The sequence below is a fragment of the Struthio camelus genome, chromosome Z (assembly GCF_040807025.1).
Source record: "Struthio camelus isolate bStrCam1 chromosome Z, bStrCam1.hap1, whole genome shotgun sequence".
Lineage (NCBI taxonomy): Eukaryota > Metazoa > Chordata > Aves > Struthioniformes > Struthionidae > Struthio > Struthio camelus.
The window spans coordinates 26,982,805-26,999,506 of NC_090982.1; the positions used below are offsets into that span (position 1 = coordinate 26,982,805).

General features: G+C 39.3%; 1 protein-coding gene across 1 annotated transcript in view; it reads left to right on the forward strand.

Annotated features, from left to right (window-relative positions):
* TMC1 (transmembrane channel like 1) overlaps window positions 1-16,702 on the forward strand; it is a 77,026-nt gene that overhangs the window by 34,417 nt on the left and 25,907 nt on the right. Inside the window, exons 7-9 of the mRNA XM_068927938.1 lie at window positions 5,227-5,333; window positions 6,579-6,677; window positions 10,955-11,097. Coding sequence (XP_068784039.1) covers window positions 5,227-5,333; window positions 6,579-6,677; window positions 10,955-11,097 — 349 coding nt within the window. The remainder of the gene's footprint in view (window positions 1-5,226; window positions 5,334-6,578; window positions 6,678-10,954; window positions 11,098-16,702) is intronic.

The window sequence follows — 16,702 nt, forward strand, 5'->3', positions numbered from 1 at the left end:
GAAAACAAAAATATCTTTAGCTGTAAAATGTGATTTTATTTCTTGATAATATAAAATATAAAATATATTTTCTCAGTCCTTCGTGGGTTATTTAGAGTCCTCATACAATTTAGGACTTTAATTTTCTCTGCCTTCATGGATTATTTAAAATCTAGAAAACCTGATATCAAATAAAAAATTCCATTTAAATCTACTATCTCATAGTTAATTACGAGGTGCCCCAAAGATCTGTGAAACATAGCCAGTCTGAAACAAGGACTTGAAGATCACTGGTACCAAATATATAATGAATACTCAGCCTGTACAGGTTATACAAAGAAACTGAAGAATGATCTCTTAGTTACACAAGGAGAGCTTGTTTATCTGGTAATATAATTGCTTTCTCAATAGTCTCTAAATTATATACAATAAAAAGCAAAGATTGGCTTTTCTGCCTAGTATATAATTATTCATTGAACACTTTTAAAGGGAGACAGGGTAATTTCTAGGTGACATATTGGAGTCTTCAGCTGTTTCAAACCTTCCACCAATAAGGTGGGAAACAGCCCCATAAAAGAACACCAATCCCCTACTCTTTTGACAACCTGCCAACACATGAACATAACAAAATCCGCTGGCTCAGTCCTCCACCACAGAGCTCAGTTTGTACAACTACCTTCCATGTTATTCTGCCTTTTGGCATGTTTAAACTAGTTTGTTTCTTCTGTGAAAATTTTATCCACCAGGACATACACGCATACGTGCATGGATCAGTGTTTGATGTCCTTCAACAGGCAGTTGAACACATTCAGAAAGGAAAAGGTCCTAGGTAGGATCTGCTCCTTCCAACAGGAGGACCATGGGATTAAAGCTGTGTGAGTAACCCTTTTAGGCCAAAGAAACTAGAGGTAAAACTCATATATATTATCCTCTGTTATCACTTTCGATACTGTGCTATGAGCTGTTTTCTTTCAGCTTAAAGGCATCCACTAAGCATTAAAGTGTAAGTAATATCAGGGATTAATAGGTCACATCAATAACATCTAAAAGAGAGAAAAATTTTATGAAACTTCTGTTTGAGTCCTACATCATCCCATTAATAATAAGTGTAAGATGCAGGTTTGTGAATGGAATAAAAGACTGACACTTACGTGCAACTACTCTATATAGGGAAACTCTTCATCTGGTTAAATGTGTGTGCAAAGGGATTGTTTATGCTCAGTAAACCCTCACAGCTCTTAGCTTCCACCCAATTACTTCTAAACATAAGTCATGTCTCTGCTCTTACGCAAGGATGATTTGCATTTTCTCATCTAAAAGCTGAGCTGCTTATAAAAAATCCCAACCAAACATGGAATTAACTGTTTATAGTAGAAAATGAGGCAAGTAAATGACATTTTCTATCCACTTAGAACAGCTAATGTTTATCCTTCAATCCTTCTACAAATTGCATCTGGATGCAGACCAAACATGACTAGTTTCAGTGCAGAAGCAAACCATTTTGCAATTTCAACAATATTTAACATATAAATTAATATTAGTGAAGGAATATAATGATACTTACATTTGAAATCTAGAAGATGAGCAGAGCAAAGGAGGTCAAGTAATTTTTGATAAATGACTCAGATCTGAGACATCATCTTTGTGATGCAGGTCAGAAATTAACACTAGCAACCTGATGCTTATACTCCGTGGCTGTTAGATGTTGGTGCAGTCTCAAAATTAGCCTGGGTTGTAGGGAGGTTGCAGAAGAGATGTAACTGAAGGTCCTATATGGTGGCAAAAGATCAGCTGGGTACTTCTGGGGGAGATTCCCTTGAATTACTAAAGATATACTGTACTGGTAAAACAAAGAAGTTATAAAATGATTCCTCTCAGACAAGCAAAAGAGGGTTGATAGCAGTGTGCCCTACCATTGCCAACTGATGTTGGAAGGCCAACAAATTCAAACCTATTTAAAAAGAATAAGGTAAAAGTTTTTCAGTCCCAATTACTATCTTTAGTGAACAACTACAGACTCACTCCTTTCAGACAAATGTTGCTAAGACAGCTGGAGTACAGGGCTAAACCCTAACTGATAATGTATCAGAAGAAAACTCACAGGAAAAAAATAACACTGTAATAAACACACTTTATGAAAACAACAGAACAGCTAACCTCACACACTTTCTGTCAACAGAAATAGCTATAGCTTTAGGTGATACAGGTCAAGTGACGAATGTGTTGAACTGCGGCAAGTAACACATCTGAGCCTGGCAGGAACTGAAAACTTCCCTGGACCGTTAGACCACGTACTAGAAAGATCAGGGAAGACAGTTCTTCATACTAAGCAACTTTGTAGTTGGTGTGGTCAGAGCTCTCAGCAGCTGGAGTGGTGGCCATTCTGCGCAGAAACTCCTAAGGTGAAGGAGACAAGTTTTGTCTGCCTAGGGAGCTATAAACAGACTTCAGGAAGACACTTTTAATAAACAAGGGGCTTCTTTAAGATGAGTCAGAGTAATATGAGAAGCAGACCAGCCGATATTATGTGTAAATCTGAGAGTTCCTGTCTGCTTTGAAGAAATAAGTCAGGTTCTTATTTCAAGGCTGTTTGTAGATACCCAAGAAACACATTGACCACAGCAAGTCAGATAATTCAACAATTACACTACTGTGCTCTAGACAGGCTGAAAAAGCTTCCTACAGGAGGAATAAATCTTAATCATTATTTTGGCATGAGATGTCACACCCTTGTTATAGATATTTCATGCTATAACCCAAACTGCAAAGTCACATTAACCACCCATTTAAAATTTACACAAGACTGTTTCTGTTGAGCTTATGGGCCAGAAACAGGGGAACTGCTAATGTTTAGATCTTCTTCTATATTGTAATCTTTGAAAGAGTTCTCCTTTCTGTGATTATTGTGCAGCAATATCATCTGCTAATAATAAATCAAATAATGAAGAAGTAAAGAGATTAATAAAAAGAATAGAAAAAGTACTACTATATCTGAGCCTGAACAGACAGACTTTCCTCTTTAGCCTCTTCCTGCTTTCATAATATTCCCTTCTTTAACTAATGCCCTTGTTATCGCAACCCCTTCAGTTGGGTCTGACTCTTCCAGGCTGCTACTTTTTTCTTACAGACTAGACATTTAGTAATATCTGTGCACTAGAATGTTATGGGAAGTGCACATTGCCATGTTGGGATAGGGTGAGCCTCCTCATTCCACAGCTGGCGTTTGAACAATGCATCCGAATGCATAGCAAGACTGTGGATACTGTACCAGCAACCTGGGAAGGCTGGCTAACGCCTACTTTAAAATATTGGACTTTCATTCATCCCTTGAACATGCTGCACTTCAAAGTGGATTCAAACCTGTGGTGAAACTAGAACTACTGTTGTTCACAGCTGGCACAGGCTGTACATACCATTTTCCACATTTCCTGCTGTCCCCTGTTTGGATCTGCTCATTCTGGAGAAGGGCAACCATAGCTAAATTATCTTCATCCCAGCTGGGCCTTCCACTTCTAAGAGGCTTCTCTTACTATCTCACTGATGAGAAGGAATTAAGGTCAATATCAGACTGTGCATTGTGACTTGCAATAAATACACTGATACGCATAACTCCAATGGAGTACCTTACTACATATGTTCCGGGTGGATGCATAACAGTGATTTCATCAGGATGGCATTCTTTGTACTGTAACTGGATTCATGAAAGGAAGCTACTTCTGACAGGAGAGAGTAATACGATTCACCTGAAACTAAACACACAGCAGGGAAGGTCCAGAAGCATCGAAGGCTGCTTGCTAACAGAAACCTTCCTAATTCCCCACCCTTAATCTGTTTGAGTCCATGCATCCCAAAAAGCTGTAGCTAGTTTGTAATGGGGTAACTGGCATAGCACAGCCAGACTGAGTGACTCAAAGTCTCTTGCCTTAGGCCTGTGCCCAGACTCCCCGGTAGGTAGACAACTGCTAAGATTGTCCTCTTCTTCCTGCAGAATTTCAAAATTGTTTTCATTGTGAACTGTGAATCAAGCAGTTTCTGAAGTGGTGAAATCCTTGACAAAATAGCTTGTTTCTTTCTTTGAACAGCTTTCATAAACACCACTTGCAAATGGATGTCTGCTCATACTGTAGGGATATAGCAGTTTAAGTATATTAAATTTTATACTGATTTTGTTAGTATGATAAAAAGCGCATAGCTAAACCCAAATGGACCAACTATGTTAACCTCATTTTACAAAAGGAAAACATTTGTTACAGGGCTTTGCAAAACAGTGTGGATACACCAATCTAAATTCCTATGCACAGAGTGATTCGCTTCTCATTATTTGCCATCAGAGCGTGGCAGTCTCCTTCACTAGACAGTGCGTGTGAGAAAACTTGTGAAAAGGTCGGTTTTTCCATGTGAATGGCTGGTAACAGAAATGAAATCTGATATTTTCCTAATTCTGACAGAGAGATGAACAAGACCATCAGCTGTTCTATATTCAGCAGAAGCAGTGCTGCAGCAAGCTGGCGTTAAATTCAAACTGCTATTTCTGTTTGGCCTCGCTTGCAGAGATATTGGTCAAATAAGGCCCTTGTTACCCAGTGACTCCTCTGCAGCCTCCTGCGCCCTGCACAGGGCTAAGCCAAAAGTGTAGTCCAAGGCTTCGTCTGTGCACCTGGTTTGATGGGATTGCCTCTGCACCTGGGTGCAGGTTATGTCAACAGCAGTGTAAGAGAAAGAAAGTGTACAACATTCACAGATCTTTTTGTTCTTCTCCGGTGAACAATTCTAGTTACTACACCAGTAACTGTGTTAGAAGAGCACTTACTCCGTGCCCTCGGAAAGACTGTTCGCACCAGCTAATTTTGTGCTTTGCAATAAGACCGGACTGGTACTTTTTAACATGTCAAGAATGCTCCCAGTGCACATTAGAAAAAAAGGAAAAGTGAAAAAAAATGTGATTCTCTTTGAATCCTGCCATTAGAGGATTTTGTATAAGTAATATGATAGTATTTTACATGACTGCAAATACTATGTCTGAATAATACTTATGCTTTTTTGTTTCTCTTTTTTATTTTTTGTCACATCACTGAATGTTAGATTGCAATCTGGAAAAAAGGTGTTAAGGTTATAGTAATAAAGAGAATGAAAAGCCTCTCCTGATTTTATTTATTTTAAATATACTTTGAGCAACTTTACCTTAAAGTAAAGAAACATAAATGGACTGACCCATCTGCTCTTTGTTCACATCTTGTGTTTTCATAGGTCACTTTGGATCATCAGTAGCTTCTTATTTCATATTCTTACGCTGGATGTACGGAATAAACATGATTCTCTTCGGACTGACCTTTGGACTTGTAATGGTGCCTGAGGTGGGAATGTTTTAAATTATCATTGAGAGTTGTTAAATGAATTTCTGTCTTTGCTGTGAAACTTCATAGGACTGGAATATCGACTAATTTGGTAGCATCTTTATGCATTAAGAGGTATGAAGGTGTACAAAGGCTGTAAAGGTGCAGCTTCTTCGTGGACAGCTGTCTCGAGAGAGGTCTCTTGAAATAGACATGAGAGAAAAATATCTGCAAGTAAAATATCTTCTCAAAATGACTTCTCATGGTTTGTGATGGAGCCACTGTTGTGTTTCTGTCTGTGAAGAACTGAGGAGAGACACTGAGACTAAACAACAGCTGAGTATATCTTGATATAATGTACATTGCAAAGATATATTCCAAGCCTATTTGGCAGCATGGGTCCTTTTCAGCAGCCTTAACATGCACGTATTGATGAAGCATGAGGGATGCCCACTGTATTTTGAGCTATTTGCTTCACTTTAAAAAATGCTGCTCACAAGCTTAATTTAAGCGAAAATCACTTCTGTGCAATATAATATCTAGTACCTTTCGACCACTAGAGTGTCTTTCTAAGAAGACAACTTGTATGGAATTACAAGTGTTGTGCCATCTCTCTGATTTCACTGTTTCACATCTTCTTTCTTTATCTCCTAGTGAGCAGATGTGAAAAGGTTGGATAGGAGTTTCCAACAGTTTCCTAGTACTGTATTTTAACAGCTCCATCTTCCACTGAAACCAAAAGAGAGAAAATGCCCAACCATTTCCAGAGTTAGGCCTTGTGACTTGTGAGGGCCCAGTGAGGACATATGCTGGGCGAGTCTTTCACCAGCAATGGGGAGACTTTCAGCATCTTCACTATCATCATCTAGAACCTAAATCTGTAGCATCTACCCATACGCTTTTCTTAACAAAGCAACAAAATCAATAACGAGAGAAAAATGAATCCATTTGTCGGTAAGACAAGCTCACTCCTCAGAGGAGTTTGGACCTCCCTATTGCCTCTGAATGTAAGAGGCACAGCATGACCACCCATTGATGCTAGCAGAACATCACTTTATATTAAAAAAATGTACCATCACTACATACTTCTAGCATAGTTCCAATTATTAATGTGAGGACGGATAGAAAGAAGCAGATAAGTAGGCCACACTCGGTAAAGAGTTAAGGAGCACACAATAAGTCTTCCTAACAACTGTCAGATCTGTATTCTTTCTCTTATTGGTATTTGGCTTTAAAATGTAAATTTCTCTCATTTCTTTGTTCCAGGCTTTGATGGGGAAGCCATATGGCTCTTTACCCAGAAAAACTGTCCCAAGAGCTGAAGAAGCAAGTGCTATGAACTTTGCTACTCTCTGGGATTTTAGTGTAAGTGATTATTCTTGCAGTACTCCACATTCAAAATACTCTTTAATTAGAGATTTAGTATGAAACATTTCAGAAGAAAACTGAAATAGCAATAATTTGCATAACCTTTTTTTGAATTTTGAGGATAGATATTTCCTTCAGATAAAACATATCATACTAAAGTCCGGTGTCCACATACACATTTTAGTATGTTTAGCAATAAAAAGATATATAGGAAAAATTATGTAGGCTGAATTCACATCTGTGGTTGCTGTCCGTTTCTTACAGGTGAAAACTGTCGTCCGTGTTTATGTGAGTTAGGGTTCCTAATCTGAGGAAGCATAGGCAATTAAAAGAAAAAGAAAAAGAAAAACAAAACAAAACAAAACAAAATATGCTCTGTTGGGCTTTTTAAAAAAACAAATAATATTATTGTTAGCTTTTGTCATTCTTGTAGAATATACAGCTATTTTAGCTGCATTGAGACATGTCTTAATTCTTTACTGTTGATGTGATGCCTGTTCTACCCTGAGGAACTGCACCTCCTATACTGACAGGCTAACAGTATTTTCTTAAATATGTCATACAACTTTTACTTTGTGAAAATAATGTTTTTATCTAACTTTACACGTAACATATCTCTGTCGTTGTCTTTATATAAAGATGATAGAATTTTGTATAAAGCCAGCTGATGGTAAATTTGGTGTTAGAGTACATTTATTTGAAGGCTATTAGAGTTTTTTATGGCCTGCAGTTGATGTCATCAAAAAGTACTCTTCACATCTAGTTACAGTTTTCCTTCAGATTAATGGAAGCAGCATCCATTTAGGTGTGTGATTTCTTGCTCAATCTCCTGCACTCTTTCCTTTCTGTAAGAAGTACCAAGACTTTCAAAGAGCTATGCATATTCATATCTTTTAGCACTTGAATTGTTTTAGCAACAGCAGGCAAGGATATGATGTTGGACGCAGACTCATTTTGGGGACAAATAAACAGATTCCTCCAGCTTAGAGCTCAGCCGCTATGACTGTCAGCAGAAGGGGCAGCCTCTCCGTTTGGATTTATCACCTGTGAGGTCCAACTCCACCATGCTGGTGGAAGGATCAGGGCAGGTTCTAAACGAGCAACCCAAGGGGGACAGAAGTAGATTTTCCTACCTTTTTGCAACGTACACAAAGCTCTTATCCCTCCTGAAAAGCCATAGAAAGGGTAGAGTGGCTATGCCTCCCATTATTATTGCCATTTTTGACTATGATTAGGGCATGTAGAGGTCCCTAATCTTGTGACACACAGATCCTGGACAAAAGCCCAGACAAGGTCCCTCTGGGGCTCAATACTCTTATGTGGAACTTCACATGACTCCAGATTTTCATCCTTTATTTAGCTTTCTTGGCTTCATTTTCCATCTTCAGCTATCAACAGATGAGAAATCTGGTTGCAAGACTACAGAATGCAGGAGAAAACTAAACTGGATACACTAATTTTCTCATTTACAAACAATTCTTTCAGGCTTACTCACTGTAAACCACTGAATTAAATAAATAATATAATAGGTAAGAAGTGGTATGTTTATCTGTCTTTTAACTGTAAATGTATATAAAGTGATCAGATGACTTCTGCTCTATTTGCCCGCATAAAATGCTGGACCTTCTTTGGTTACAAAGGACAAGAGGGCTCTTAGTCTTGCTAAACAGCCATCTGAATAACATTTTGCAATGACTGTTGCATTAAACAGCATTGCATTTGATTCATCAGGAGTTATATTTGAATGACAGAAAGAATACATCCAGAAATGTGGCTGGAAGTTTAGATAAGAATGACAAGAAGAATGACAATGAGAAGTTAAAGCATCAAGGAGATACTGGAGAAAAATGAGTAGTATAGTAATTTGGAGCTTTTGTAAAGAGAACAGAGATTTGAGGAGGTTTATACAGCAAATAGGGACATTGAAAGAAATGGATTGGAGAAAAAAGAGATGAATGAAGACAGATGGTGGAAGGAGAGGGGAAGCTTACAATAACTGAGAGAAACAGGGTCTGACAGCTCTGAAGAAGACAGTCTAGCAGCAGCAGTTAACACAGGGAGAAAATGTGATGGCAATAAAAGCATAGAACACGGCAGTGAAAGATGAATCCCCTGAAGTACTTAGGGACAAAAGAACTTTCTTGAGGCATGTCAGATTGACAAACATTCTCCAAAGGCAATGACATCTTTAATTGAACAGGTAGGAAATACTGTTTATCTGATAGCAGTTTTTGTACGCTAAAAAGTAAGTTATAAGCGACTGAATACATATTGATAAACATCATTTCATAGTCTAAAAATACCCACCAATCTTCAAAATGGGGAACAAAAGATGAGTTCAAAATGTTCTTTACTTTGTTGCCCTTAATACTGTACTCATTTTATTGACATGGCAAAGAGAAGTGGTTTTGGGTTCATATGTACTCTACTTGGAATTCAGTTTTAACACTGGATATTCTACAAATCAGACAATAATTCAAATCTAAAGGAATCAGGCTCTCGAGGCTCATTATGATAATATTTTTGACCAATATTATTATTTCATCCTTCTTCTTTGTTAGACTGAGGAAGGAGTGAAGTGATCTTCCTTGTATGCTTACCTTTACACAACTAAAAATATTTCAAGTTTCATAGTGAAGTGCTGTAGGCAAAGGTCAGGAAACAGCATACTGAATTATACACAGTAGAGGCATTATTTCTGACTTCACAGAGCACAGTGACTTATAAAAATATTTTAATACTTTGAAGAATCCAAAAGGCTTTCCAGAACAGCACTGGCTGTACAGAAACAGGGGCTAACATGGAATTATAAGACGCTGTAATAAATATAATGATGCAGAAGGCAAACTATTGCATTTGAGTGTGCCCTGATCAGTGTAGGTGTTCTACTAGTAATTACTAGTAAATATGTTCTATAATAATATTTCCCTTATCAGAGAATCAAACAGTACTATCTGCTATTTCTATGCACATGTCTAAAAGATAGTCTGATATGAATGAAAATGAGATCTATTTATTATCAAATCAAGACTTTTTGAATACTCCTGTTGTTTATCATATATTAATATTTCATTTTCACCTTAACAAAGTTGCAAATGAGATTTTACAGATAACACCATGGCCTGTTTCAGATATAGTAAGAGCTACAATAAATCAAATATATGTCTTTTTGATAATATGGAAGTATGTTAGTCTATTGGCATTGCAATCTAAAGGATTTATTTTAAGAAATATTAGCAGCAGAAGGGGACTGCTGTTTTAACTCAGGAGAGCCTCAGCTTACTGTTTTAGTGTCAAAATAATGCTCAGTCTATCCACCAATTACATTTCACCGAACTCTGCCTTTGACTTGAATTCATTATGTCAAGCCAGAGCTTTGCCATTGCTGTGCATGCACTGAGCTGCCCTTGTAAAGGTGTCTGAATATGGTGTTCTTCTAGGGTGTTGAAATCTTGCTATAACCTGAGAATTATCAGCTTTAACTGTTTTTATTACTTTTAGATAACAGAAATTGACTATAGTTGACCATAAACTAGTAAATTATTTTGAAAAAATCAGTGATCTGACACAGAGAATAGAAGGTCATTCACATTAAGATTTTTTAAAAATGGGAGAAACTTTGAATTTCTGAAAAAGTTACTGAAAAAATACACTTACATTTCATAGTCTTGAAGCTAGCCTATAGCGAGGCTTAAAAAAACCTGTGCATGGAGAATAATCAAAATGAGCCCACTGAGTACTGCATATCACCTGTGAACAGCAGACAGCAATTCTTGATAGGGTAGTGTGGGGAGAAAGTGTATGAGAATGTTATAACAAACAGGACATGCGAGGACATTTTAGAAATGTGGAAAACAAACTGCTAATATGACATTTTCTTGAAATTGCTTTCATACTTTTCATATTTTTCATACTTTGTGAAACAAATTTTGTAAAGTAAAATATTTTTGTCTTTACATCAAAAAGTATGTAGATGAAAAAGTTTTCTTTTCAACAAAAAGTATGTGAATGAAAAGGTTTTGACTCATTAAGCTGTAGTGCCCATGAAGAGTTTTAAAGACAAGAGATCTGAAAATCATCATGAAATATTCAAAGTATTTAAAAAAACTTCAAAATGAGAATTTTTCTATCCTTCAAGATTTATTATAATAATGCTTATAACCATTTCAAATGCATGGAAATGCATGTTTCAGTTCATTGCTATTGATAGAATTTCTGTTTATCTGCACATTTAACAGACTGGTAATGTTACCTAACTTTTGTTGACTTTTCAGGGCTTTGCACAATATTCTGTGCTCTTTTATGGTTATTACAATAACCAGAGGACAATTGGATGGCTAAAGTTCAGGATGCCTCTTTCCTATTTCCTTGTTGGAGTTGGGACTATTGGCTACAGCTTTATGATTGTCATTCGAACGTAAGTTCACTTTGGCTCTGGAGTAAATGTGTATTAAAAGAGAGATAATTCCAGTGTTGACTACTGAGAATTTCTTTTTTTAAAAAATGCATGGGATATGATAATTTTAAGAGCAGAACAAATGCAAGATCGGTAGGACTCTAATGCAAGGAAAGGTTAGCTTACATCAAAGTCTCATGAGATTCCTTAGGGCTATATATTTCTTTTTTTCCTGCACCAGCAAGTATGTCACAGTCTTGTAGAAGTGGGAAAAATCTTTACTGAAATAACATAGCACTTCCCTCCTGCAAGTTAAAATTGTAAAATGAATAAATAAAGTAAGCTGACAGAGCTGTCAGGCCATCTTTTCATAGCATTCCCCATCTAGTAGAATGCTAGCTTACATCAAGGAAATTTAATTGTTCTTCCTTTAACAAAACCTTACTGGAGTTAAATTCTTTTAGGAAGGAGGAAGATAGGAAAGGAGGAAACATATGGCAAATAAGTCTGTGTATAACTCACAGGCAGCAGTAAATGATCCTCAGCAAGACTATAGCAGTTTGCTCACATTTGCAGAGTGGTATAGAAGGGTTAATGCTATTGATCAGAGTAAAGATTTAGTGTCCTGTGGCAGACCAAATAGTCTCCAACTGTGCTTTCCCCAGGAAATCTCTATTTAATATAATGTTAACAACATAATATTAAAAACGGTAGGAAGCATATGGGGAAGTGAAAGAGGGCTTCAGCATTACGACTGGTGAGACGTTAGCCTTTCTTCTCTTGCATTCTGGGCTTAAATTTCCTTCTAGGATCAGAATTAGAAAGAATATTTATTCAGTCATACTTTATAGCTAGTTTCACTGTTGGAGTAAACTGTGGTAATTCTGCTAGTTTCAAAGGAGATACGTCACTTGTGAATATAATCTTTAATGTCCTTGGTTCAAGTGAGACAACCACCTACCAGAATAAATGCAGTTTGGTGGTAAGGTGGCTTTAGAATATGCCTAGGGTGAAAAAATTCAGAGCATTGCAGGTTGAGATTCAAGGACACTTGTGAATATAGAGGAGAAAATTGCAGCTAATCTATTTGTACTGTATTGTGCTGAAGCCAATATTTTTCACTTTCATGAGCATTAGATTAATTCATGTTCCATTTTTCAAATAATTCATGGTTTCCTGCATACGGCAAGAGACATTTTGGAAGAAAAATAATGCCTTCAATTACATATGTTTATATCTGGAGAAAGGACAACCTACTTCAGTAAAAAAGTCATTGGTTTAGCTGGAGAGTGTCTTTTAAAATATTTCAATAGCCTAGCTGTGAAGATTAGGAATATCTTAGTCTCAGAAAATTATATTTCAATAACTATCACTCAGACCAGAAAAAAAAAGAAAAAAATCCTTCCAGCAGAGAATCCCTGAGGCCCAAACAAAGGAAATACCCTTGGGAAAACCTACACTGTATGTACTGACTTTCCATATGGCCACATGACACGAGCGCTGATCTATATTTAGGAAATCTTAAGAGCAGCTCTTACAATGTTCCTCCTGCTGCTGTTTTGCCAGATAGCAGCGCAGCCAGCACGCAGGCTAAAAGGTGGTGTACCGGGGGTGCTAGCCTTGTTCGGCGTGTGTCGGAGATCAGGGAAAGGGGATGTCCCCACGCAAGAGGGAGTAAGAAGTATTATTATGCTTAGGGGAAACATTTAGATTTAGGGTTCCTCTCTGCAGCTCTTCCAGAGCATAGCACAAAGCGGAAATATTTCTGCTGTCCAAGTCATCTGTTAGTTTTAACTTCAGAGGAGGTCCACTGACTGTTGCCTTGTGTGGCTTCTTTGGGCACTCCTGTCGCCGCTCTCCCTCCAGCTGTGCATAGCTCTCACTGCAAAAAGCCCTCCTCAGACTGCGTCCTTGGCTCATCACAGAGAAGTAGTTTAGAGAAACTGAAACAAAGGAAGTTTTGGAGAAGGTTTTAACTCCTTTCTCTGCTTACGCCTCCATAATTGTTAATATAAACACCTTTAGCTGGAATTAATTCTTGTTACCTAAGGGTAACATTTAGATTCCCTGTTATTCAGGTTAGATGTTGTGAGATATGATTTTGGAGAGCATTTCTCTGAATATTTCCAAATAAAATGGGCATCATTATATCCAGAAATGATAGAAGTTATGACGTATGAAACAATTTAGGATGGAGCAATGTACTGGAGAATCTGAACACTGAATATATACCTGATATATGTAGTTTCATTCTCAAAATTACCTACCTAAGTTACACTATCTATATACACTAATACAAAGTTATACTGCCGTGCTGACAGGCAATAGTAAACAAAAACATACAGTTAAAAATCCAAATTCCTATTATACACTTGTCAGCCATCATTTTAGCCTAGTTCGTTCTAGGAAATAGGTTTTCTAACCACTAGGTTGTTCACTATTTTTTTTAGAAACTCTTGAGAAGGAATTATCTTAATCTAGAAAGTAGCAGTGGTACAGGTCCCCCCAGTACCTTTTCACTGTCCTTGTCCCTTCTGTATTTAAGCAGTAACATCAAAAATAGTGGCATGGTTTATACTTGCTCAGAAGGATTGGTTGTATTATTTACTTATTATTCTCTGCCTGTATTTGAGAATATATACTTTATTATGATATTAGAAACCTAATATGTAGAACATATTGACTTTAATAATATAACTCTGCTGCATTAGTCGACTTTAAAAAAGGAGATGCATTTTCCTAAGTAGGAAATTAGGCAGAACCTAGGGCTAAGTGCTTTATACTCTACCAATATACTCCACTCTTGTGCTCAACAAGTTGAATTAAATGATAAAATATGCAGAAATAGGGCAGCTGTTATTGCATGAATTATTGTTGCATATATATTATGTATGTGTATTTTGTGTGTGTGTGTGTATATAATATATATATAGTTATATATACAAAGAGTGTGTGTGTATGTGTATAAATATATACATAAAATAAATAAATAAATAAATGAATAAATAAATGAATAAATAGAATGCATGTTATTACACCTTGAAGTAGAGAATTTAGTAGTCCAGATGAGGTCAAACTACTGAGGAAATAATTCAGCGCTTGTGGATGTTAGCTCTGCAGGTCTTGCAGGGAGTTCCTGGGGCCTCTCTGTGAGGCAGGGGCTGACAGTCAACTTTTCTGCTCAAAACGTGCTGTTGTTGATAAGCTGTGTTGCCAGGTCAAGGAGTTATTGGAGGAAGTAAGCAGGCAGTGTAGTGTCCGAGGAGACGAGCAATAGATAGACAGGATATTCTCAGAGACCCTACAGTTTCAGGAGTTTCAACACCTCACAGCAGTGGAGATGCAGGTGGGCACTGTGCCATGTGGAGCAGTAAGTCATAAGTCTATAGAAGATCAAGGCTGGAAACTAGTCACTGCTTATATGAGGAGAAAGGTTCTTGCTGCTCCTGAAGACTTGCAGTTGATGGAGAGGTTCAGTGCCCTCCAAGCTGAGGAGGAGAAGCTGGACATGGTTTCAAGTGAAGCTCATGGACCCTATGCCATGCAGGAACACCCAGAAGAAGCAGCGAGTAATTGTTGTGGGTGACTCCCTGCTCCAGAGGACAGAGGCACCTATTTGCCAACCTGACCTCTTATCTGGAGAGGTTTGCTGCCTGCCAGGGGCTTAGATCTGAGAAGTCATGCAGACAGCTGAGGCTTGTCCACACGTTCAACTGTTATCCCCTGCTGCTCTTCCACATGCTCTATGAACAACACTAGCAAAGGCAACTTGGAAACTATCAGTTGGGATTTCAGAGCTCTGGGAGTGGTGGTCAGGGGTGCTGGGGGCTCAGGTTGTTTTCTCCTTAATCCTGCCAGTGAGGGGGTAGGATGGGAGGAGGGGCAGAGAGATAGTGCGAGTGAACAACTGGCTTTGAAACTGGGGTTGGCAGCAGGGTTTTGGTTTCTGTGACCATGGGACCCTGTCTGAAGACTGAGAACTGACTGGAAGAGGTGGGATCCACCTCACTAAATGGGGCACATGTGTCTTGGCCAGCTGCCTGGTCAACCTGGTAAGGAGGGCTTTAAACTAGGAAAGATGGGGGAAGGGGAGAGTTAAAGACACCACGCAGTCAGCAAAACAGGGCTCAGTGGGGATACCTCCAGCAACTTAATGCAGCCAAGGAAGTTCCTACAAGATATGACTATGGGGTATCCTCTGGCACCCCTCCTGGGAAATCAGTGTACTCGAATACCTCTCTGAATACCCGTACACTAACGCACGCAGCATGGGGAGTAAACAGGACGAATGAGAGATCTGTGTGCAGTTGCAGGGCTATGATCTCACTGAGATTACGGAGACATGGTGGCATGAGTCGCATGCCTGGAATGGTGCCAAGGATGGCTACAGGCCCTTTAGGAAGGACAGTCCAGGAAGGCGAGGAGGGAGAGTCACCTTTTATGTGAGAGAGCAACTGGAATGTACGGAGCTCTGCCGAGGGGTGGATGATGAGTGGGTCGAGAGCTTATGGGTGAGGATTAAAGGTCAGACTAACAGGGCTGACGCTGTTGTGGGTGTTTGCCACAGGCCACCTGATCAGGAAGAGGAAATCGATGAGGGCTTCTACAAATAGCTGGAAGTAGCCTCATGATCACAGGCCCTGGTTCTCATGGGGGACTTCAGCCACCTTCATATCTGCTGGAGGAACAACACAGCAAGGCACAAGCAATCCAGGAGGTTCCTGGAGAGCATTGATGTTAATTTTCTGACACAGGTGATGGAGTAGCCAATGAGGAGAGGTGTGCTGCTGAACCTTGTACTAACAAACAAGGAAGGTCTGGTTGGACTTGTGAAGGTTGGGGACAGCCTTGGCTGCACTGATGACCATGAGATGGTGGAATTTTGGATCCTGCGAGGAGGAAGAAGGGTAAAAAAGATAGGATCACAACCCTGGGCTTCAGGAGAGCAAACTTTGGCCTCTTCAGGGACCTTCTAGGAAGAATCCCATGGGACAGGGCCCTAGAAGGAAGGGGGATCCAAGAGAGCTGGTTAACATTCAAGGATCACCTCCTCCAAGCTCAAGAACAGCGCATCCCTATGAGTAATAAGTCAAGCAAAGCAGGCAGGAGCCCTGCAGGGATGAGCAAGGAGCGCCTGACAAAACTCAAACAGAAGAAGGAAGTGTACAGGAGGTGGAAAAGGGGACAGGCCACTTGGGAGGAATATAGGGACGCTGTCAGAGTGTGCAGGGATGCGACGAGGAAGGCTAAGGCCCATCTGCAGTTTGATCTGGCAAGGGATGTCAGGGACAGCAAAAAGGGCTTCTTCAAACACATCGGCAGCAAAAGGAAGACTAGGGAAAATGTGGGCTCACTGCCGAACGGGGCGGGGGCCGTGGCAACAAAGGACACAGAGAAGGCCGAGATCCTGAACGCCGCCTTTGCCTCGGCCTTTACTGCTCAGGCCAGCCCTCAGGAAGCCCAGGCCCTGGAGTCCAGGGAGAAAGTCTGCAGAAAGGAAGACTCTCCCTGGGGCGAGGAGGATGGAGTCAGAGATCATTTAGGCAAACCTGACACCCACAGATCCTTGGGCCCCGATGGGATGTACCCCCAAATGCTGAGGGAACCGGTGGATATCATTGCTAGG